This window comes from Artemia sp. Qi Xiang Cuo, chromosome 9 (assembly GCF_049724085.1).
Source record: "Artemia sp. Qi Xiang Cuo chromosome 9, ASM4972408v1, whole genome shotgun sequence".
Lineage (NCBI taxonomy): Eukaryota > Metazoa > Arthropoda > Branchiopoda > Anostraca > Artemiidae > Artemia > Artemia sp. Qi Xiang Cuo.
Genome location: NC_142802.1, coordinates 74,393,894 through 74,418,151, shown reverse-complemented (window position 1 = coordinate 74,418,151; position 24,258 = coordinate 74,393,894). Strand labels below are relative to the sequence as shown.

General features: G+C 36.1%; 1 protein-coding gene across 1 annotated transcript in view; it reads right to left on the bottom strand.

The window, feature by feature from the left end:
- The window catches only part of LOC148949024 (chorion peroxidase-like), a 244,987-nt gene that overhangs the window by 157,925 nt on the left and 62,804 nt on the right, over positions 1–24,258 (bottom strand). The window contains exon 3 of the mRNA XM_089094180.1: positions 2,829–3,031. Coding sequence (XP_088950306.1) covers positions 2,829–3,031 — 203 coding nt within the window. The remainder of the gene's footprint in view (positions 1–2,828; positions 3,032–24,258) is intronic.

Below are 24,258 nucleotides of genomic sequence, written 5' to 3'. Positions count from 1 at the left end.
GGTACGTCTGCGGAGCATTCATCTACACCAGTAGATCTGGGGGGCACTGGACCCAACCCAGTCTTTTTCGTCATTTGCAAGTGACATCGGTCGTTTTGTCAAAACAAATCATGCAATGCAATTTCTAAATTGCGTTTGCTGAAGAGCCCTTGGACTCCAGATATCTCCTACATTTTTCAAGTATCCGAAAAACAGAGGCTGAAGTTTCCGTTAACTTGGCTCGCTCGTTTCAGTTGGTTACCCTACTCTCCGTCTGAGGACGCTACTTATCGCGGATTTTGCATTCTGTTCTCGTCAGAGAAAGCTGGCAAAGGCTGCCCCCAGCGCTTGGGGAATCTAGTCACCAAACCATTCAGAAACTGGAAGGATGCGATAGGGTGCTTCACAGTTCACCAACAAGCAAAGTTTAATAGGAACTGCAACGTATCGGTCGAAAACTTCATTTCTGTCTCGGAGAAAAGGCAGGACAATACCTTGAACCAACTAGACACGTCGACGAAAGCGCAGTTTCAAGAAGATCACCAGAAGTTGCGACCAATTGTTGAGACGGTAATATTTTGTGGGCGGCAACAGCTTGCCCTTCGTGGTACCAACGATTCCGGTCCCATTTCGGTCTCGGATCCAGAACCTTCTCACAATGATAGCAACTTCCGAGCATTACTGCGACTGAGGGCAAGACACGGTGATGGTGTTCTGAAGAACCATCTTCTTTCTGTGGCCTATAATGCAACATATCTTTTTTCCATCATCCAGAATGGTATTATCGCCGCATCCGGGGAGCTTCTTCAGCAGTCTATTGTGGAAAGAGTAAACGCAAGTTCATGCTTTTCGGTGCCTGCCGATGAAACGATGGATGTTTCAAATACCGAGCATCTGTCTATTTGCGTCCACTACACTTTCAAAGAGAACCTGCGTGAGGACTTCCTTGGTTTTACCCCAGTTTCTGATTTAACTGGGTAAGGTCTGGCTTCATCAATCCTGCAATTTCTCGAAAGCCTTGGTCTTAATCAGAACAAGATGGTTGGTCAGGGATATGATGGTGCAGCAGCGATGAGTAGGTATCTTAGGGGTGTTCAGGCAGTTATACGTGAGTAGTATCCGAAGGCACTTTACGTCCATTGTAGTGTGCACAGTCTCAACTTGGTCATCTCTTCTGTATGCTCTATTCCGGCGTTTAAGCATTTCTCCAGAGTCTTATCTCAAGTCTGCAGTTTTTACTATACTTCCCCACTCAGGACACAAAATTTAAATGAGAAGATCAATGAAATACTACCGGATTCAAGGAAACATACTTTAGCCTGACTCTACGAAACCAGATAGGTGGAGCACCACGATTTAGTCGTGCGTTTTCTTGAGCTATACCGATCAATCCTGCGATCCCTGGAAGCTCCTGAAGAGAACAGAAATGCAGAAATGTATGCAAAACCGGCGCAGTTGCTGGACACGATGAACCAGTCGCAATTTGTTATGTTTCTCTATTTGGTCAAAGAGCTTTTCTGCCTTACCCTTCCACTGTGCAAGACTCTTCAGTCAGTTGACTGTGATTTGGCAGATGCATGCAGGCATGTGGAAACTGTCCTTTCAAAAACAAAGGAAATGCGAGGAAATACTGCTACTGCTTCCACGGCTATTTTCGACGAAGCTCAGCATTTTGCCAGCGACTTAGGACTGGAGACGACTCGTCCAAGGACGAGAGGTGCCCGAAGTATGCATGCAGACGATCCAGACCTTCTCAACCACTATAGAACCTCGCTCTTTATTCTTTTCCTGGACCACTTCACTTCCGAGTTAAAAGAACGATTTGAGCTTCACCAGAAACTGCTGTTAATTCGCCTGCCAAAATTGTTTCCGTCGATCTGAAGGCATTAAACCTGGAGTCACTAGTTGAGTTGTGTGGCGATATTCTTCCCAAATCAGACTGTCTGAAGCAAGAGATTGAGCTATGGCCCATCAAGATGGAGAATGTTCCGATATCAGATAGACCTACTTGTGCTGTGTCTTCACTTCAGGCATGTAACTCCACCTTTTTTCTAAATGTTTTTCTTCTTCTGGCTGTTCTTGCGACGTTACCTGTTAGCGCTGCTACTCCGGAAAGAAGTTTCTCAACGCTCAGAAGGCTCAAAACCTGGCTGAGAAATTCAACACGAGAAGAACGACTGAGTGGCTTATATATATATATATATATATATATATATATATATATATATATATATATATATATATATATATATATATATATATATATATATATATATATGACATTTAGTAACTGAATGATGTGGATCTATTTTTAAACATGGTGCATGAAATTATGTTTGGTAATCTTTAACCTATAGATAATAATTTTTAGACCTCTTAAGAAGTTAGTGACTTCTGTACATAGTAAGGGCATATCCAGCATTTTACTTGTGCGTGTGTGTTTTTTTCGTGGGGTGTTTTTACAAAAAAATTACAAAACTTGTTAAAATTTGTTTATGTACATTTTTGTCATTTGTTTACGGGTCAGACAAAAATTTGGAGGGGGGAGGGCAAACCCAGTAACCCCTTAAATTGGATACGGCCCTGGTAAACAGACCAGCCTATGAAGCTCCACCAAGAAAATCTTCTCCACTTCTTGACTGTGCCCTATAGGGCACAACGCAGGGTAGAGACTTTTGGGGCAGTGCTCCTTCCTCCCTAAGTCCCAAATCTTCCAGATTTTAACTTATATTTCTAGATATAATTCACATATCTTTTCGAACTGTTTTCCTGTCTAAGATGTGAGCCCCCCCCCCATGGCCTATATCGTTTGGTTCTTTCTTGACAATATGTTGTGGAACAAATCTTACCTGATTCATTTGTTCAGCATATCCAAATGAACAGTCAGATCTTGGAGCAACCATAGATCTTACAAAATTAAGGCACTTTACGCCATATTGGGAGTAAAATGGGTCACCGGGTAGTATATCAACAACGAAACAGTGTGGATGTTTGTATTCTTTTGAGACATAATCGCCATATGGTGAACAGCACTGTATAGCACTATTATTCGCTAGAAAATATGAGTTAAGTTAAATACTTTTTAACCCCAGCCTCACAATCGCAGAAGTGTTAACAGGGCTTAAGCTTAATTAAAATTTCCGCGTTTATGCTGAGCATTGTTTGCAAGAACATGCTGAATAAGAGTATTAATGAAAGCGAAATCGTCTTTCAAGACTAATATGAATATGGTGTGAGTGGTATAGATGAAAATAGTTGGAAAAGCCAGATTCTGCAATATTTCGAGGTCAGATTTCACAATTAACCTGCAGTCATGCCAAGTTTTAGAATCAAATTAATAGCAAAAGATATGGAGGATGTAGCATCTATTATTTCCAAATCGGACTTACTATCCAGGCTTAGCGTAAATTTTGGCAAAACTGATCTCCCATTTTTCTGCTATGCAGTAAAATTAACAGCTGTTCTAACAAATTGCTAAAAAAACATGATCTGAGCCATGGCCTTCATCTAAATAGATTATTCGATTCCACCAGTTAGCAGAATGGAGCTTGTAATTCCAAGTTCAAATGTGCATTTTGTTTTTGTTTTTTTAACCTCCTAGGAACTTAGCATTCTGTTTGTTTTATATCATTAAGCTTTTTCTCGGAAATTAACAGCTAAAAGTTTACTTATCAACGACTTGACGTATTTTATCCCGCAGAATTGACACAAACAGATAATGAATACAACTTTGACTGTTTTGAAAAGGTTATTGTAGCTTTTTGACTTCACAAAAGGGGTATAAAGGAAACTAATTCCTCCTTTAAGAAAGTCCTAGTCCCTTCAACAAATTATGTAACTAAAAGGTAATTCACTTCGAATCACTCCAAAGAATCGAGCATAGGACTACAAGCTGGGCTTCTACTTTCATTAATTTAAAGTCATGACAGCACATTCAGAAGTCCCTAAACATTACTTTCTTTAAGAAATTAACCATAACTACTACTACTAATAATAAATCACCTCAGCACCAAGCCGCCTGAGGTCAATACAGCTACGAACGCTCCCCCTCCATACTAATTTATTCAGAGCCTCGCTCATTACACCCTCCCAAGAAGGAAAAGGAAAAATTCCCATTTCCCATTTAAGGGAAATTGGAAGTATCCTTAAGAATAGGTTATCCCTAATTTCCCATCCTTAAGAATATCCTATAATTTCCTTAAGAAACATCTATAAGAAACACACACAAAAATCTATTTCTATCACAGCAGAAGTAAAATATCTTTTAATTTTAAGAAGAACACAAAAGTTGCTGAAGTTCAACTTTTTACGATACGTTACCTATCTATGGGTTTCTCATTCAATTATTTGCATAGATCATAAGCGTTGGTATAACGGTAAAAAAAAACAATGTATACATTTTTATATTTCTCACATTTATATGAATAAGATCCATTATCTGTTTAAGATAAAAACTACAATGGAGTAAAAAGTCATAAACAGACAAGATCGTACAAGTGGAAATAGAATTATCAAACAGTTCGTGGTAACGAACTGTAAGTAAGGAGCGACCCGGCTCAATGGTAACCGAAACTCTAAAAAACGGAATTTCGATACCCATAGATGATTCAAAAGAATCAGATTTTAATTCTAATTTCAAATATATAAGTTTCATCAAGTTTAATCTCACCCATCAAAAGTTACGCGCCTGAGAAAATTTGGCTGATTTTTGAAAAAAGGGGGAAAGACCCCCTAAAAGATATAGAACCTTAATAAAATTCACACCATCATACTCAGAGTATCAGATAACCCTACTGCAGAGGTTTCAAGCTCCTATCTACAAAAATGTGCAATTTTACATTTTTTTGCCAGAAGAAAGATCACGGGTGCGTGTTTATTTGTTTTTTTTTTCTTTTCCCCAGGGGTAATCGTATTGACCCAGTGGTCCTAGAATATCGTAAGAGGGCTCATTGGAACGGAAATTAAAAGTTCTAGTGCCCTTTTTAAGTGACCAAAAGAAATGGAGGGCAACTAGGCCCCCTCCCACGCTCATTTTGTTCTCAAAGTCACCCAATTAAAATTTTGAGATAGCCATTGTGTTTAGCATAGTCGAAAATCTAATAAATATGTCTTTTACGATGACTTAATCCCCCACAGTTCCCAGGGGAAGGGCTGCAAGTTATGAACTTTGCCCATTGCTTACATATTGTATTGGTTATTTGGAAGTATACAGACATTTTCAGGAAGGATTTTTTTCTGGTGGCGGGCGGGGGCTGGAGGAGGGTGTTACTTGGGAGAATCTTTCCGTGGAGGATGTTTTTTGGGGTAAGGGACATTTCTATGAAGGGGGCGCCGGATTTCCAAGCATTATTTAAAAAACGATCAGAAAATTAAATTAAAAAAAAAAACAAGTACTTTCAACTGAAAGTAAGAAGCGACATTAGAACTTAAAATGAACAGAAATTAGTACGTATACGAGGGGGTTCTCCCCCAAGTCAATACCTTGCTCTTTACGCTACATATTTTTTTTGTACTTTAAAAGGAGCTATCTATCCTAATTAAACGGCATTAGTGATTCTGGGTTGTGTGAATTAATTTTTTTTTAACTTTTAAAGTAAAGAGCTTGGTATTGACAAAGGGGAAAACCCCCTCCCATGCGTGATATAATAAACTTAATAAAAAAAAACAAAAAAAAAACAAGCGATACGGCTAAATAGTTATCGAAACTTTTAAAAACGGAACTTTGATGTCAATAAATGTATCAAAATAATGGTCTTATAATGCTGATTCTATATATATGAATTTTATTAAGTTTAGTATTACTCATCAAAGGCTACGAGCCTCAGAAAACTCACCTGATTTTTAAAGAGGGGGGAAACATCCCCTAAAAGTGAAAAGTTTTTAATGAAAATCACACTGTCAGATTCAGCGTATCAGAAAACCATATAACATAGGTTTCAAGCTCATATCTGCAAAAATCTGCAACTTTGTATTTTTTGCCAGAAGAAAAATATACAAATATAGAAGTTCGTTACGTAAGTTTATTTGTAAATTTCGTCAGAACCAAATTTAGAGACAGCCATTTAGCAAAAGAAAAGTAAAAATTTTACGCAAATTTTTTTTAATTATTCAATGACGGCGAGCCAAAATAAAAGCTGCATTAACTAAAAACCGTTCAGAAATTAAATAAAAAAAACAAGTTTTTTAAACTGAAAGTAAGGAACGACATTAAAACTTTAAACGAACAGAAATTATTCCGTATATGAAAGGGGCTGTCCCCTCCTCAACGCCTCACTCTTTACGCTAAAGTTTGACTCTGTCTCACAACTTTATTTTTTAAAAAAATAAAAAACTTTATCGTAAATAGCGAGGGGCTCAGGAGGGGGCAGCCCCTTTCATATACGGAATAATTTCTGTTCGTTTTAATTTTTATTGTCACTCCTTACTTTCAGTTAAAAAAACTTGTTTTTATTTAATCAGTGTTAAAAACAAAGAAACCTTAGGTATATATTTTTAGCTCAATAATATGCATGAATATACTCAAATTCATTTATCAACTCATCTAATACAACAGGTAGGAATCATCCAGACACGCTACTGCGTCATTGGGTTAGAACAGCTAATGATCCTATGCTGAAGCAAAATTAAGCAAAAAAAAAAAATTGGGATGTATGAAAATGGTTTAGCTCAAGAATTACTTATAGGTAAATATAACAAATTTTTTTACTGAAAGTAAGGTTTAATCTACACTAAAAAATAAAACGAACAGAAATTATTCCGTATGTGAGGGGGGGGGGGGGGTGTCCCCTCCTAAATACACCTGTCTTCACACTGAAGATTTTTAAGTACTTTAAAAAATGTTATGATTCTAATTACACGTCCCTCAGGGGCGGATCAAGGATTTTTTTTAGGGGGGGCACCAAATAGGTTGATCCGATAAACTTGTGATAGGAACAAGTTAAATTTATGCAAACTGAAGTTAATTAAGTAAATTACACTACTTTAGACTACTCTAGGGGGGCGCGTGCCCCTCGCCCCCCTGGATCCGCCACTGACGTCCCTTGCGTTTCGGGAATCGTTTTTAAAGAATTGGGACAAAAGACCGAACTTTAGCGTAAAAAGCAGGTTATTAAGGAGGGAGCAGCCCCCCCCCCCCCACATATACGGAACAATTTCTGTTGGTCTTAAGTTTTAATGTTGCTCCATACTTTCAGAAAAGCTTCTTTTTCATTTAATTTCTGATCGTTTTTCAAATAATCTCAGAAAATCCTCCCTCTTGTGGAAAACCCCCTCCCCCACGAAAAATTCCTTTAGAGAAAATTCCTCCATTAAAAATTTTTCCCTCTAAAATTTGACTTCGGACACTTCCATCCTCGTTGTAAATTCCCCAAAGAAAATTTGTTGCTTACGATTCCGCCAGAAAAATACTTCTTAGCATATTTCATCTGAAGAAGAACTTGTTTTTATTTAATTTTTGATCTTTTTTTACATCATGGTGGAATCTCCCATGTGTGAAAAAAATTTCAGGTAATCTCCCCAACCCCCAATGGAAAATTCCTTCTGCGGAGAATTTCCCCATAGGGAATTTCTCTTGGTGATAATTCCGCAATGAAGAACTTCTTCCGTTGGAAATCACCTCCTACGGGAAAATTCACCAGAGAATTTGAACTCTGCTGAAAATTTCCCTCAGACGATTTCTCCGAAGTATCTCCACATGTAAAATGGGGTCAACAACGAGAAACTAATAAAAATAAAACGGGTTACGTATATGAATTCTGGCAAATTACACCCGTGTAAAATTTCCCCTGGAAAGTTCACCCCCGGAAGCTTCCATTTCAATGGGAAATTCTCCCTATACAAAATCCATTTTCATAACCCCCCCCCCCCCCCGACAAATGTCGCAATACTTCCCAATAACAAAGATTATATGTAAGCAATGGGCAGACTTCAAAGCTTGCGGCCCTTCCTCTGGGTGCTATTGTGGGTCATGTTATCCTTAAAGACAAAGTTATTGGACCTTTCAAATATACTGAACAACATGGCTATCTCAAAATTTCGATCAGACGACTTTAGAGAAAAAGTGAACGGGAGGGGTCTAGTTGCCCTCCAATTTGTTTGGTTACTTAAAAAGGGCACTAAAGCTTTAAATTTTTGGTCAAATGAGCCCTCTTCTAATCTTCTACGGGTGTTAGTTGGATATGATTGCCCCTGGGAAGAACAAAGAAAGAAAAAAAAACACATCTTTGACCCTTCTTATGGCAAAAAATACAAATTCCCCATTTTAAAAGATGCGATTTTAAAACTCTGGAGTAGTATTCTATGATTTTCTGAATCTGACGGTGCAATTTTCGATAAGAATCATTGACTTTTGGGAGATGATTTCCCCTTTTTTGAAAATCAAGCAAATTTTCTCAGGCTCGTAACTTTTGATTGGTAACATTAACTTAATGAATCAACGCAAAAAGCCAAGTCTTTTGACGCATCAATTGTTACCAGAATTTTGTTTTTTATAATTTCGGTTACTAATGGGCGGAGTCGCGTTTCACCTAATGTTCGTTAACACAAGTTTTTTGATGTGTTCATTTTGCAATAGTTCTTGCTAAATCTGGACAAAAAGGTTAGACTGGTATTTCCACCTTGCTGGTTCCATTTTTCGGTTCTTGCATTATTATATCCTTTTATTTCTGAGGTTCCTTAATATTTTGTTCTTTTTTCTTTCTATGTTTCTTTCATGACATCCTCAATGAGGATAAAATTCATTTACACTTTCAATTTTCTGGAATATCATTGCATAAAAGGTATTCCACCACTCTTTAGACAAACAAAAAACATAAAATTAAAGAAAAACTTCTTTGGTGTTAGAGTATTTCTCACTCTTTGAATATTTTTCCCCTTTTTCTTCTATTGCGCATGTGTCGTCATTTATTTGTTTTAGATATTGTCGCATAAAACTTCCTGTTTAATCAGTCCCACAGGATAACATTTATTACAGTTATTAATGGAAAGGTTCTTCTTAAATCTTAATAGTATGGGGGTCATTGGACTTCTGATTTAATATGTATCAATCTACCTCTCTCCACTGTGTCCGCGCTTGAGGACGGTTATGACGTTAGCTTACTCTTATGTCCTGTTGCTAAAGTTGAATAATTCTGTACTATTCATAAAATTATTATAGTCGGCAAACTGACTCACCGCTCAATAGTTTTTCTTAGATTACCGTCGAAAACGGGTCCCATGTTCATCATGGGACAACTAACGACGTTGATCAAAAGACTTTTTCTCTTTATAATTTGTTAAGGAGTGCAAATGCACAAAAGAAATTAAAGCAGGTTGTGGAAAAGAAATCCTTCAGAAATAAATTTTCATCTCCCTAAACCCCCTTATAAAATTGCCAATGATCCGAACTTTTACCTCACTTCCGTTTTACCAGGTCCCATCCCTTTCGCCAACTCGGGTCCAACTATTTCTTAAAATACCTCCTTTGGAAAGAGTCTTTTCCTCTAATGTAATAAATAAAATCCAAAAGCTAAAAAAAGATCATATACTTGCTTCTTGGACATCACAATTGATTTAATTAAAACCTTTTCAGATAAACTCGCTGAGCCTTCAGTAAACGCTTTCAACAAGGTTATAAGATTCGGTAAATTTTCAAATTGTTGGTAACAATATTTTGTAACACCTGCCCCAAAAATACCTATTAATCCCTTCACCAGCACGCACCCTATTTTACGCACTCCAGTTATTTTTTGGGGTGTTTTTTTCCAAGCCTAATAAAGGTTTCCTTCGCGATTGGCTGAAATACTTCACGCAAATTTGCTAACTGATCAAAATTATTCCTCGCACTGACGTCCGACAATTTGTGATTTAACCAAAACTGCACCACCTCGCGCCCTTGGTACATAGTATCTTTATAATAAAGGCCCTCCATATGGAAGGAGTTCTCCTAAAAACCTGGAAAGAAGCTAATTCGATCGGAAATTGAAAGTTCTAGTTCGCTCTTTTAGAGTTAATTAATTAAAAAAACTGTTTCCACAAATTAAGTTTTTTAAACAAAAGTAAAGAACTCCATTAAACAAAAAAATGAGCAAAAATAAAATCAAATAATCTACCAAGCGTGAAACTACCACAAATCACCATCGATAAATAAATGAAAGCCAAAACGAACAGAAATTACAATGAATAACCGAGTCAAACTCAAAACGAGCAGAAATTAACAGAAGTTGGGCGCAAAACCCATATGCCTTCCCAAGGCCAGAACATAATTTGCACTTTACTGAAAAAAATAAAAAATTTTACTTTCATAACTTTAATAAATCAAATAATACTAACATTTTGATTACTAGATATAAGTATATAAATATTAAACTGACAATTCACATTCGTTTGTATTTTTTTTCAGTAAAGTGCTAATTATGTTCTGCCTTGGGAAGGCAAAGGGGTTTTAGGCCCTACTCCTGTTAATTTCTGCTCGTTTTGAGGTTTGACTCGGTTATTTATTGTAATTTCTGTTCGTTTTGGCTTTCATTTATTTATCGATGTTGATTTGTGGTAGTTTCACGCATGGTAGATTATTTGATTTTAGTTTTGCTCATTTTTGGTTTAATGGAGTTCTTTACTTTTCTTTGAAAAACTTAATTAGTGCAAACAGTTTTTTTTAATTAATTATGTTCGTTTTATATTGACATAGTCTTTTCAGGGTAAAAGAAAATAATAGTTTAAACCTTTTCTTTTTTTTAAGACTTTATAGTTTGACCTACTATTTGTATGCTGGAGAAATTTTTTCAGCAATTTGTAACAACATAAACCCTTTTAAAATTCTGGGCACAAATAGTAGTGTTTAATTTAGTTTAATACCTCCTCTAGTCGACCTGAAATAGAAAACTTGACACCATTCACAAAAAAAAATTTGTTTACTTTATTTGATAGCTTGGATACATTTAGGCTATTTTGAATTGGTTAAACTTTAAGACCAGAAGTAGCCCCGAAAGTTTGAACATAATACCCTCCGTCGTACTTGGGATGGCTGAGATGCCTTATAGGTATTTGACATTAACACAGAGTATTTGATTTAATCTTAAGGCAACCTTTAGTCTAAAAACATAATGGGAAATTAGGATGGGGTTCGCGTAAGGGGGACTAGTTGCCCTCCAATCACTTTCGACTATTAAAAAGGGCATTAAACGGGGTTACTTTGAACTAAAAGTAAATCTTTTTCTCCTTTATTTTGCAATAAATTTTGTAAATAGTAACATAACAACCTAGAAACACATTTCAATATGAATTTCTGACCGCTGAAGAGGGTGGACGTTACGGATTTTGTCTATCCCTTCCCACATGTCCATAATGTTTTTTTCTAAATGGATTTTAAAGTTACTCATACTTTGTCCAACTTTGAACGATGTTATTTTATTTTATATACTGTTCATGTAGTTTCCTAATTTGTTCAAAGTTGGCCATCCTTTCGGTAAGTTTGAACAACCACTTCTTTACAGACTTTTTCCTCTAAGATTCAATGTAAAAAAAGTCCCTTATATTGAACAAAATGAAGAAAAATTAAGAAAATTAGACTAAGATCATGTCAAAAAACAAAACTTGCAGAAAAATACTGGAAAACCGGAGGCTAGAATTTGGGTTCTTTGGAAATTTTTTTGTATGACTTTGTAACTTCACGGTGCCCTGCCATTTGGAAGGGGCCATGTCCTTTGCGAACGAGTGGTCCAGTGAAAACACATCTTTCTTCAACAACACTTGACATCACCTTTCTTGGGCCAGTTGTAACTGAAGTGAGCATTGCTCACACGTTCCGTAAATTTTAACTTCGCCATCCCCTCATCTGGAAAGTCTTCTGTTCGCCCAATGTAGAAATCTTTCTCATCGAACACACCATAGAAGTCAGACAGTTTAATTGGGAGACCTGAGTCCTTCTTACAAGTAGAATTGTCACCACTCTCATGTTCACTGTTCTGGCCTTCATCCCAACTAAGTTCACTGGAATCGTCACACAGTTTTTCCTGCAAGATGTCTGATGCGTCGCCATATGAGCAGTCTAGATTCAGGACTTCTTGTAACTTTTTTCCAGCTAACTTTCCTTTATTCGGCTTCGTTTTAGCTTTGCCAGATTTCACTTCACTCGTCATTGAATCCTCAAGATCTTCATCTTCTCTGTCACTAGATTCAGCCAGTGATTTTCCGGTTGCCTTGTTAAGCTTTATTCACTTACGTGACACAGTACCAAGATTGACAAGCCGCCTATTTTGGAAGGAAGTTATGACAGGATCACCAACTGCCTCGCGGATTTTGTCATTTGATCGCCTATCGGGACTTTTTTCGATCCAACACTTTCTGCCAAAGCACGCTGTGAACCCATTTTGAAGGCTGACATTGTCATCCTTTGCCAGCTCATCCCAGAGGAGCTTCAATAGCTTCGGAAACACCTCCTTTCGGACTGAATTTTCGGCAGGGTTTTGCATCTTGTATTCTTCGAGGGTTCTTCTCCAGATTCGTTTAGCCAGCCCAAAGAATGAAGACTATTGTTTTCAATAGTCTATTTTATAAGATTTCAATAAAAACTTATATGCCCTCAGGGCATAACTTATAACCCTTGCCCTGAAGACTGTGGGGGGATTGTCCTGCTCAAAGGTATAACATCCTGAACTTTAAACTGTGTTAAACAAAATGGCTATCTCAAAATTTTGATTGGATGTGTTTGGGGAAATGGTGGGCGTGGAAGGGGCGTTAGTTGCCTTCCAATTACTTTCGACTTTTAAAAAGGGCACTAGACCTTTGAATTTCCAATCGAATGAGTCCTTTTCAAGTTTCTACGACAAAGATTTCAATCAGAACTTATATGCCCCCAGGACATAACTTATAACCCTTGCATTGCAGACTGTGGGGGGATTGTCAGTAGTGTGTATGTGCACAGTCCAAATTGCACAAGGAATTGCACAAGAATATACAGTACAGTTTCAAACTTACATGAAAATATACATTGAATTGCGCAAGAAAAACCCATGGCTGGTTTGGTGGGTATAATCTGGTTTGGTGGGTATAGTCTGGTTTGGTGGGTATAGTCTGGTTTAGTTTTTCGAAGAGAGTGAGTATTTGACATTTTTGCAAAAAGGGATAAGGAATTCGCAAATTGGACACTATGAACGATACTAATTAATGTTTTGAATAATAGGAGTGTGAATGATTCTAATTAGTGATTGGATTGTATGAAGGTGGAGAAAAAAAGGATTAAACTGATTAACAGTTAAGGTAACCCCGAAGGGGTTGTTAACTCAGGTAATTTGTTATAAATTTGAAACAACATCAGTCTATGAAAATGGTTAACGACGATAGAATGACATTGTTAGTTGACCTAGCTTTACCTCTCCGATGTGTCAATTTTGGAGGGAAAATCAAAAATACTCAGAATCGAAAATAAATGGGATCTGCCTCAAGGGGAAGGCTCAGAGGCCCTTCGTTCCCCCATTTCTGAGGGCAGGGGAGGGGGGGTGGGTCAATTTTGAAGGGAAAACCAAAAATACTCAGAATCGATAATAAATGGGATCTGCCTCAAGGGGAAGGCTCAGAGGCCCTTCGTTCCCCATTTCTGAGGGCAGGGGAGGGGGGGGAGTCAATTTTGGAGGGAAAATAAAAAATGCTAATAAACGAAATTAACTAGGGCCTGCCTCACGGGCAATACTTAAAGGCCCCTCGGTCTTCCAGGATGTCGAGCGGAAGAGAGGTGGATTAGTTTGTGGAGGTAAAACACAAATTGCAATGACTAAAAATAAACCGGAAGCTTCCTCCTCAGGCCCGCTCATAGTCCCCTTCATCTTCCATTTATGAGGGCAGGGGGGAGGGGGAGTTAATTTTGGAGGGAAAACCAAAAATACTCAGAATCGAATAAAAACGGGATCTGACTCAAGGGGAAGGCTCAGAGGCCCTTCATTCGCCCATTTCTGATGGCAGGGGAGGGGGGAGGGTCAATTTTGGAATGGAAAACCAAAAATACTCAGAAAGTTCATTTTGAATTTCTTTCGTTGAAATGCAAGAGTTGGAATATTTCAGTAGTGACTTGTTGTGCTTTACCTTGTCACAGTTACATTCTCTTAATTTTTCAAAGTTCATTTTGAATTTCTTTCGTTGAAATGCAAGAGTTGGAATATTTCAGTAGTGACTTGTCGTGGTTTACCTTGTCACAGTTACATTCTCTTGATTTTTCGAAGTTCATTTTGAATTTCTGTCGTGAAATGCAAGAGTTGGAATATTTCAGTAGTGTCCAGCCCGCACCGGCGCACCAATATTTCAGTAGTGAACACCCGCCCGGCTCATCTTCGATTTCGACCCAGCTGCAAACGGCTGGAGGCGTCCTAGGGGAAGACCATGCACCAGATGGGTGGACGTCATCCGTGATCGGCTCGCCTCCAGAAACATCAACCCGGCTGAAGTGACAACCCTCTCCCTGAACCGACCACTCTGGAGAAGACTGACGGCGCTGACGACTGGTTCCCTCTACGCTGGCGACGCTGCCGAGCAAGAGCTTTAAGTAAAAGTAAGTATGTTTTGTTGTGCTTTACCGTGACACAGTCACGTTCTGTTGATTTTAATAGTTCATTTTGAATTTCTTTTATTGAAATGAAAGAGTTGGAATTTTTCAATAGCGTTTTGTTTTGCTTTACCTTGTCACAGTTAAATTCTCTTAATTTTCAAAGTTAATTTTGAATTTCTTTCGTGAAATGCAAGAATGGGAATATTTCAGTAGTGTCTTGTCGTAGTTTACCTTGTCACAGCTACATTCTCATGATTTTTCAAAGTTCATTTTGAATTTCTGTCGTGAAATGCAAGAGTTGGAATATTTCAGTAGTGACTTGTTCTGCTTTACCTTGTCACAGTTACATTCTCTTGATTTTTCGAAGTTCATTTTGAATTTCTGTCGTAAAATGCAAGATTTAGAATATTTCAGTAGTGACTTGTTGTGCTTTACCATGTCACAGTTACATTCTGTTGATTTTTCAAAGTTCATTTTGAATTTCTGTCGTAAAATGCAAGAGTTGGAATATTTCAGTAGTGTTTTGTTGTGCTTTACCTTGTCACAGTTACATTCTGTTGATTTTCATAGTTCATTTTGAATTTCTGTCGTGAAATGCAAGAGTTGGAATATTTCAGTAGTGACTTGTTGTGCTTTTCCTTGTCCCAGTTACATTCTCTTGATTTTTCGAAGTTCATTTTGAATTTCTGTCGTAAAATGCAAGAGTTGGAATATTTCAGTAGTTACTTGTTGTGCTTTACCTTGTCACAGTTACATTCGGTTGATTTTCAAAGTTCATTTTGAATTTCATTCATTGAAATGCAAGAGTTGGAATATTTCAGTAATGTTTAGTTGTGCTTTACCTTGTCACGGTTACATTCTCTTAATTTTTCAAAGTTTATTTTGAATTTCTTTCGCGAAGTGCAAGAGTTGGAATATTTCAGTAGTGTCTTGTCGTGGTTTACCTTGTCACAGCTACATTCTCATGATTTTTCAAAGTTCATTTTGGATTTCTTTCGTTGAAATGCAAGAGTTGTAATATTTCATTAGTGACTTGTTGTGCTTTACCTTGTCACAGTTACATTCTCTTGATTTTTTGAAGTTCATTTTGAATTTCTGTCGTGAAATGCAAGAGTCGGATTATTTCAGTAGTGTTTTGTTGTGCTTTACCCTGTCACAGTTACATTCTGTTGATTTTCATAGTTCATTTTGGATTTCTTTCATTGAAATGCAAGAGTTGGAATATTTCAGTAGTGACTTGTTGTGCTTTACTTTGTCACAGCTACATTCTCATGATTTTTCGAAGTTCATTTTGAATTTCTGTCGTGAAATGCAAGAGTTGGAATATTTCAGTAGTGTTTTGTTATGATTTACCTTGACACAGTTACATTCTGTTGATTTTCATAGTTCATTTTGAATTTCTTTCATTGAAACGCAAGAGTTGGAATATTTCAGTAGTGTTTTGTTGTGCTTTACCTTATCACAGTTACATTCTCTTAATTTTTCCAATTTCATTTTGAATTTATATCGTGAAATGCAAGAGTTGGAATATTTCAATAGTGACTTGCTGTGCCTTACCTTTTCACAGTTACATTCTATTGATTTTTCGAAGTTCATTTTGAATTTCTTTCATGAAATGCAAGAGTTGGATTCTGGTTCAAATCTGAAACTTTAGTCGTTTTTTTGGATCGAAAAATAAAACTATTTCTATAAAATCTGAGCTAAAAAAGTGTTTTGACCGTAAATTCTAGTTTTTTTTTGTAAGAAAATTATGGAAAATACAATTCGTAGGCTCAGAGGTGAAAATTAAGTCCAGTTATGGATCGAAAAATAAACAATCTCTATAAAATCTGAGCTAATAGGGGTTTTTTGCAGTAAACTCTAGTTTTTTGTGAGCAAATTATGGAAAATACAATTCTCTGGCTCAAATCTGAAACTTAATTCTATTTTGGATCGAAAAATAAACTATTTCTGTAAAATCCTTTGTTGGATATGTTGAATAAAATATGCAAAGTCGACATAGCTTTATTTCATTTTTTAAGGTTAATTTAGGCGAGCTTACGTGCGAGCTTACGTGCGAGCTTACGTTACGTTCTGATTTAATACATGCAATAGACTAGGTAGTTTCAATAACCGGATCATAGAATACCAATGGGAAAGCCACATCGTATCTCTGACCAATAATAGAGTACAGTTGTTAGAGCCGTAGGCATATTTTGTCATTTTAAGATACGTACAAAAAAAAGATAAAAAATAAATAAAGTTGAATAATTTCGAAGTTTAAAAAAAAACAGTCTGTTTTTATGGAAAAAATATTGAATTAGAATCATCAGTCCTCATCATTATGAGTATCCAAAACTGGACTTAAGTTTCACATTTGAACTAGAGAATTGTATTGTTCCATAATTTTCTTACAAGAAACTAGATTTTACGGTCAAAAACCCTTATAAGCCCAGATTTTACAGAAATAGTTTTATTTTTCGATCCAAAAATAGACTCAAGTTTCATATTTGAACCAGTGAATTGTATTTTCCATAATTTTCTTATAAAAAACTAGAGTTTACGGCCAAAAACCCTTATTAGCTCATATTTTACAGAAATACTTTATTTTTCGATCCATAACTGGACTTGATTTTCACCTGTGAGCCAATAAATTGTATTTTCTATAATTTTCTTACAAAAAACTAAGTTTACGGTCTAAACCCCTTTTAACTCAGATTTTATAGAAATGGTTTTATTTTTCGATCCAAAAATAGACTTAAGTTTCAGATTTGAACCAGAGAATTGTATTTTCCATAATTTTCTTACAAAAAACTAGAGTTTACGGTCAAAAACCCTTTTTTAGCTCAGATTTTACGGAAATAGTTTTATTTTTCAATCCAAAAATAGACTTAAGTTCCAGATTTGAACCAGAGATTTGTATTTTCCATAATTTTCTTACAAGAAACTAGAGTTTACGGTCAAAAAACCCTTTTTAGCTCGGATTTTATAGAAGTAGTTTTATTTTTCGATCCAAAAATAGACTAGAGTTTCTGATTTCAACCAGACAATTGTATTTTCCATAATTTTCTTACAAAAACTAGAGTTTATGGTCAAAAACCATTATTAGCTCAGATTTTACAGAAATAGTTTATTTTTCGATCCAAAAATAGAATTAAGTTTCAGACTTGAGCCAGAGAATTGTATTTTCCATAATTTGCTCACAAAAAAATAGAGTTTACGGGCAAAAACCCATATTAGCTCAGATTTTACAGAAATAGTTTATTTTTCGATCCATAACTGGACTTAATTTTCACCTATGAGCCAACGAATTGTATTTTCCATAATTTTCTTACAAAAAAAAACTAGAGTTAACGGTCAAAAACCTCTATTAGCTCAGATTTTACAGAAATAGTTTATTTTTCGATCCAAAAATAGACTAAAGTTTCAGATTTGCACCAGAGAATTGTATTTTCCATAATTTTCGTACAAAAAACTAGAGTTTACTGCGAAAAACCCCTATTAGCTCAGATTTTATAGAGATTGTTTATTTTTCGATCCATAACTGGACTTAATTTTCACCTCTGAGCCAACGAATTGTATTTTCTATAATTTTCTTAAAAAAAAAACTAGATTTTACGGTCAAAAACCCTTTTTTAGCTCAGATTTTATAGAAAGAGTTTTATTTTTTGATCCAAAAAACGACTAAAGTTTCAGATTTGAACCAGAATCCAACTCTTGCATTTCATGACAGAAATTCAAAATGAACTTCGAAAAATCAAGAGAATGTAACTGTGACAAGGTAAAGCACAACAAGTCACTACTGAAACATTCCAACTCTTGTATTTCACGACAGAAATTCAAAATTAAATTTGAAAAATTAAGAGAATGTAACTTTGATAAGGTAAAGCCCAACAAAACACTACTGAAATATTCCAACTCTTGCATTTCAATGAAAGAAATTCAAAATGAACTATGAAAATCAACATAATGTAACTGTGACAAGGTAAAGCACAACAAAACACTACTGAAATATTCCAACTCTTGCATTTCACGACAGAAATTCAAAATGAACTTCGGAAAATCATGAGAATGTAGCTATGACAAGGTAAAGCACAACAAGTCACTACTGAAATATTCCAACTCTTGCATTTCAATAAAAAAAATCCAAAAGGAACTATGAAAATGAATGTAACTGTGACAAGGTAAAGCATAACAAAACACTACTGAAATATTCCCACTCTTGCATTTCACGACAGAAATTCAAAATGAACTTCAAACAATCAAGATAATGTAACTGTGAAAAGGTAAAGCACAACAAGTCACTACTGAAATATTCAAACTCTTGCATTTCAACGAAAGAAATCCAAAATGAACTTTGAAAAATCATGAGAATGTAGCTGTGACAAAGTAAACCACAACAAGACACTACTGAAATATTCCAATTCTTGCACTTCGCGAAAGAAATTCAAATGAACTTTGAAAAATTAAGAGAATGTAACTGTGACAAGGTAAAACAAAACAAAACACTACTGAAATATTCCGACTCTTGCATTTCAATGAAAAAAATTCAAAATGAACTATGAAAATCAACAGAATGTAACTGTGACAAGGTAAACCACAACAAAACACTACTGAAATATTCCAACTCTTGTATTTTACGAGAGAAATTCAAAATGAACTTCGAAAAATCAAGAGAATGTAGCTGTGACAAGGTAAAGCAGAACAAGTCACTACTGAAATATTCCAACTCTTGCATTTTACGACAGAAATTCAAAATGAACTTCTAAAAATCAAGAGAATGTAACTGTGACAAGGTAAAGCAGAACAAGTCACTACTGAAATATTCCAACTCTTGCATTTCAAGACAGAAATTCAAAATGAACTATGAAAATCAACAGAATGTAACTGTGACAAGGTAAAGCACAACAAAACACTACTGAAATATTCCAACTCTTGCATTTTACGACAGAAATTCAAAATGAACTTCAAAAAATCAAGAGAATGTAACTGTGACAAGGTAAAGCACAACAAGTCACTACTGAAATATACTCCAACTCTTGCATTTTACGACAGAAATTCAAAATGAACTTCGAAAAATCAAGAGAATGTAACTGTGACAAGGTAAAGCAGAACAAGTCACTACTGAAATACTCCAACTCTTGCATTTCACGACAGATATTCAAAATGAACTTTGTAAAATCATGAGAATGTAGCTGTGACAAGGTAAACCACGACAAGACACTAATGAAATATTCCAATTCTTGCATTTCACGAAAGGAATTCACAATGAACTTTGAAAAATTAAGAGAATGTAACTGCGACAAGGTAAAGCAAAACAAAACACTACTGAAATATTCCAACTCTTGCATTCCAATGAAAGAAATTCAAAATGAACTATGAAAATAAACAGAATGTGACTGTGACAAGGTAAATAAAAAAAAAACACTACTTAAATACTCCAACTATAGAATTTCACTAAAGAAAATCAAAATTAAAATAGAAAAAACAAGAGAATTCACAATAGACCATGTAAAGACCAACAACACACTACTGAAATATTCCAACTCTTGCAATTTCAACCAAAGAAATCTAAAATGAACTTTGAAAAATTAAGAGAATGTAACTGTGACAAGGTAAAGCACAACAAGTCACTCCTGAAATATTCCAACTCTTGCATTTCAATGACAGAAATTCAAAATGAACTTTGAAAAATCATGAGAATGTAGCTGTGACAAGGTAAACTACGACAAGACACTACTGAAATATTCCCATTCTTGCATTTCACGAAAGAAATTCAAAATGAACTTTGAAAAATTAAGAGAATGTAACTGTGACAAGGTAAAGCAAAACAAAACACTACTGAAATATTCCAACTCTTTCATTCCAATTAAAGAAATTCAAAATGAACTATGAAAATCAACAGAATGTAACTGTGACAAGGTAAAGCACAACAAGTCACTACTGAAATATTCCAACTCTTGCATTTCAACGAAAGAAATTCAAAATGAACTTTGAAAAATTAAGAGAATGTAACTGTGACAAGGTAAAGCACAACAAGTCACTACTGAAATATTCAAACTCTTGCATTTCAACGAAAGAAATCCAAAATGAACTTTGAAAAATCATGAGAATGTAGCTGTGACAAAGTAAACCACAACAAGACACTACTGAAATATTCCAATTCTTGCACTTCGCGAAAGAAATTCAAAATGAACTTTGAAAAATTAAGAGAATGTAACTGTGACAAGGTAAAACAAAACAAAACACTACTGAAATATTCCGACTCTTGCATTTCAATGAAAAAAATTCAAAATGAACTATGAAAATCAACAGAATGTAACTGTGACAAGGTAAACCACAACAAAACACTACTGAAATATTCCAACTCTTACATTTTACGAGAGAAATTCAAAATGAACTTCGAAAAATCAAGAGAATGTAACTGTGACAAGGTAAAGCACAACAAGTCACTACTGAAATATTCCAACTCTTGCATTTCACGACAGAAATTAAAAATGAAATTCGAAAAATTAACAGAATGTAACTGGGACAAGTAAAACCAGAACAAGACACTATTGAAACAATCCAACTAGTGCATTTCACGACAGAAATTCAAAATGAAGTATGAAAATAAACAGAATGTAGCAGTGACAATGTAAAGCACGACAAGACACTACTGAAATATTCCAACTCTTGCATTTCACGACAGAAATTCAAAAGGAACTTCAAAAAATCAAGAGAATGTAACTGTGACAAGGTAAAGCACAACAAGTCAGTACTGAAATATTCCAACTCTTGCATTTCACGACAGAAATTCAAAATGAACTTCGAAAAATCAAGAGAATGTAACTGTAACAAGGTAAAGCACAACAAGTCACTACTGAAATATTCCAACTCTTGCATTTCACGACAGAAATTCAAAATTAACTTTGAAAAATCATGAGAATGTAGCTGTGACAATGTAAACTACGACAAGACACTACTGAAATATTCCCATTCTTGCATTTCACGAAAGAAATTCAAAATGAACTTTGAAAAATTAAGAGAATGTAACTGTGACAAGGTAAAGCAAAACAAAACACTACTGAAATATTCCAACTCTTGCATTCCAATGAAAGAAATTCAAAATGAACTATGAAAATCAAGAGAATGTAACTGTGACAAGGTAAAGCACAACAAACACTACTCATATATTCAAACTCTTGTATTTTACGAGATAAATTTAAAATGAAAATCGAAAAATCAAGAGATTGTAAATGTGACAAGGTAAAGCACAACAATTCACTAATGAAATATTCCAACTATCGCATTTCAACGAGAGAAATTCAAAATGAACTTTGAAAAATCAAGAGAATGTAACTTTGACAAGGTAAAGCACAACAAGTCACTACTGAAATATTCCAACTCTTGCATTTCAATGAAGGAAATTCAAAATGAACTTTCTGAGTATTTTTGGTTTTCCCTTCCAAAATTGACCCTCCCCCCTCCCCTGCCCTCAGAAATGGGTGAACGAATGGCCTCTGAGCCTTCCCCTTGAGGCAGATCCCGTTTATTTTCGATTCTGAGTATTTTTGGTTTTCCCTCCAAAATTGACTCCCCCGCCCCCCTGCCCTCAGAAATGGAGGAAGAAGAGGCCTCTGAGCCTTGCCCTGGAGGCAGATCCAGTTTATTTTAGAGTATGTGTATTTTTTGTTTTACCTCCAAAATTGACTCCCCCGCCCCCCTGCCCTCAAAAATGGAGGAAGGATGGGCCTCTGAGCCTTGCCCTTGAGGCAGATCCCATTTATTTTCGATTCTGAGTATTTTTGGTTTTCCCTCCAAAATTGACTCTCCCCCCTTCCTTGCCCTCAGAAATGGGGGAACGAAGGGCCTCTGAGCCTTCCCCTTGAGGCAGATCCCCTTTATTTTCGATTCTGAGTATTTTTGGTTTTCCCTCCAAAATTGACTCTCCCCCCCCCCTCCCCTGCCCTCAGAAATGGGGGAACGAAGGGCCTCTGAGCCTTGCCCTTGAGACAGATCCCATTTATTTTCGATTCTGAGTATTTTTGATTTTCCCTCCAAAATTGACACATCGGAGAGGTAAAGCTAGGTCAACTCACAATGTCATTCTGTCGTCGTTAACCATTTCCATAGACTGATGTTGTTTCAAATTTATAACAAATTACCTGAGTTAACAACCCCTTCGGGGTTACCTTAACTTGTAATCAGTTTAATCCTTTTTTTTCTCCACCTTCATACAATCCAATCACTAATTAGAATCACTCACACTCATATTATTCAAAACATTAATTAATATCGTTCATAGTGTCCAATTTGCGAATTCCTTATCCCTTTTTGCAAAAATGTCAAATACTCACTCTCTTTGAAAAACTAAACCAGACTATACCCACCAAACCAGACTATACCCACCAAACCAGATTATACCCACCAAACCAGCCATGGGTTTTTCTTGCGCAATTCAATGTATATTTTCATGTAAGTTTGAAACTGTACTGTATATTCTTGTGCAATTCCTTGTGCAATTCAGACTGTGCACATACACACTACTAGTGTCCTGCTCAAAGGTATAATTTTCTGAACTTTAAATGCGTGGAATAAAATGGCTATCTCAAAATTTTGATCGGATGTTTTTGGAGAAATGGTGGGCGTGGAAGGGGTGTTAGTTGCCTTCTAATTACTTTCGACTATTAAAAAGGGCCCTAGCCATTTCAATTTTTAATCGAATGAGCCCTTTTTGAAGTTTCTAATCGAAATGAGTCCTTTTTGAAGTTTCTACGACAACGCGTTCTATGAAAATTGTATATGCCCCGAGGGCATAACTTACAACCCTTGTCCTGAGGGCTCTGAGGGGGTTGTCATCCTCAAAGACCTAATTCACAGAACTTAAAACTACGTTGAATAAAATGCCCATCTCAAAATTTTTATTGGATGTGTTTGGAAAAAGGGTGGGCGTGAGAGGGGGGTTAGTTGGCCTCCAATCACTTTCGACTATTAAAAAGGGCACTAGACCTTTAAATTTCCATTGGTATGTGCCCTTCTTGAAGTTTCTACAACAACGCCTTCTATAAAAACCTTATATGCCCCAGGCCATAACTTACAACCCTTGCCCCGAGGGTTTTAGGGGAGTGTCTTCCTCAAAAACATATTTTCTTTCTGGAAATCAACTATGCTGAACAAAATGGCTATCTCAAAATTTTCATTGGATGTGTTTGGGGAATGATGGGCGTAGGGGGGGGGGGGTTATTTGCCCTACAATCACTTTAGACTATTAAAAAGGGCACTACTCACTCCAATTTCTAATCGAATGAGCCCTTTTTATAAGTTTCGTAAACAACTCCTTCGATACGAAGTGCCCGGATATGGAGAAGAAAAAAAAATAATAAATTATACATTGTGCCTACATCGTTCTTTACACTGAACAAAATGGCTATCTAAAAAGTTTGATTGGATGTGTTTGGAGAAAAGGTTGGCGATATAGGGAGGCTAGTTGCCCTCCAATCACTTTCGACTATTAAAAAGGGCAGTAGTCCTTTGAATTTCCAATCGAATGAGCCTCTTTTGAAGTTTCTACGACAACACCTCCTATAAAAACCATATATGCCCCCAGGGCATAACTTAAAACCCTTGCCACGAGGGTGGGAGGGGGGGGGTGGGGGAGCGTCCTCCTCAAAAAGATATTTTCTATCTGGAAATCAACTACGCTGAACAAAATGGCTATCTCAAAATTTTGATTGGATGTGTTTGTGAAAATGATGGACGTGGGGGGCTAGTTGCCCTCCAATCAATTTCGACTATTAAAAAGG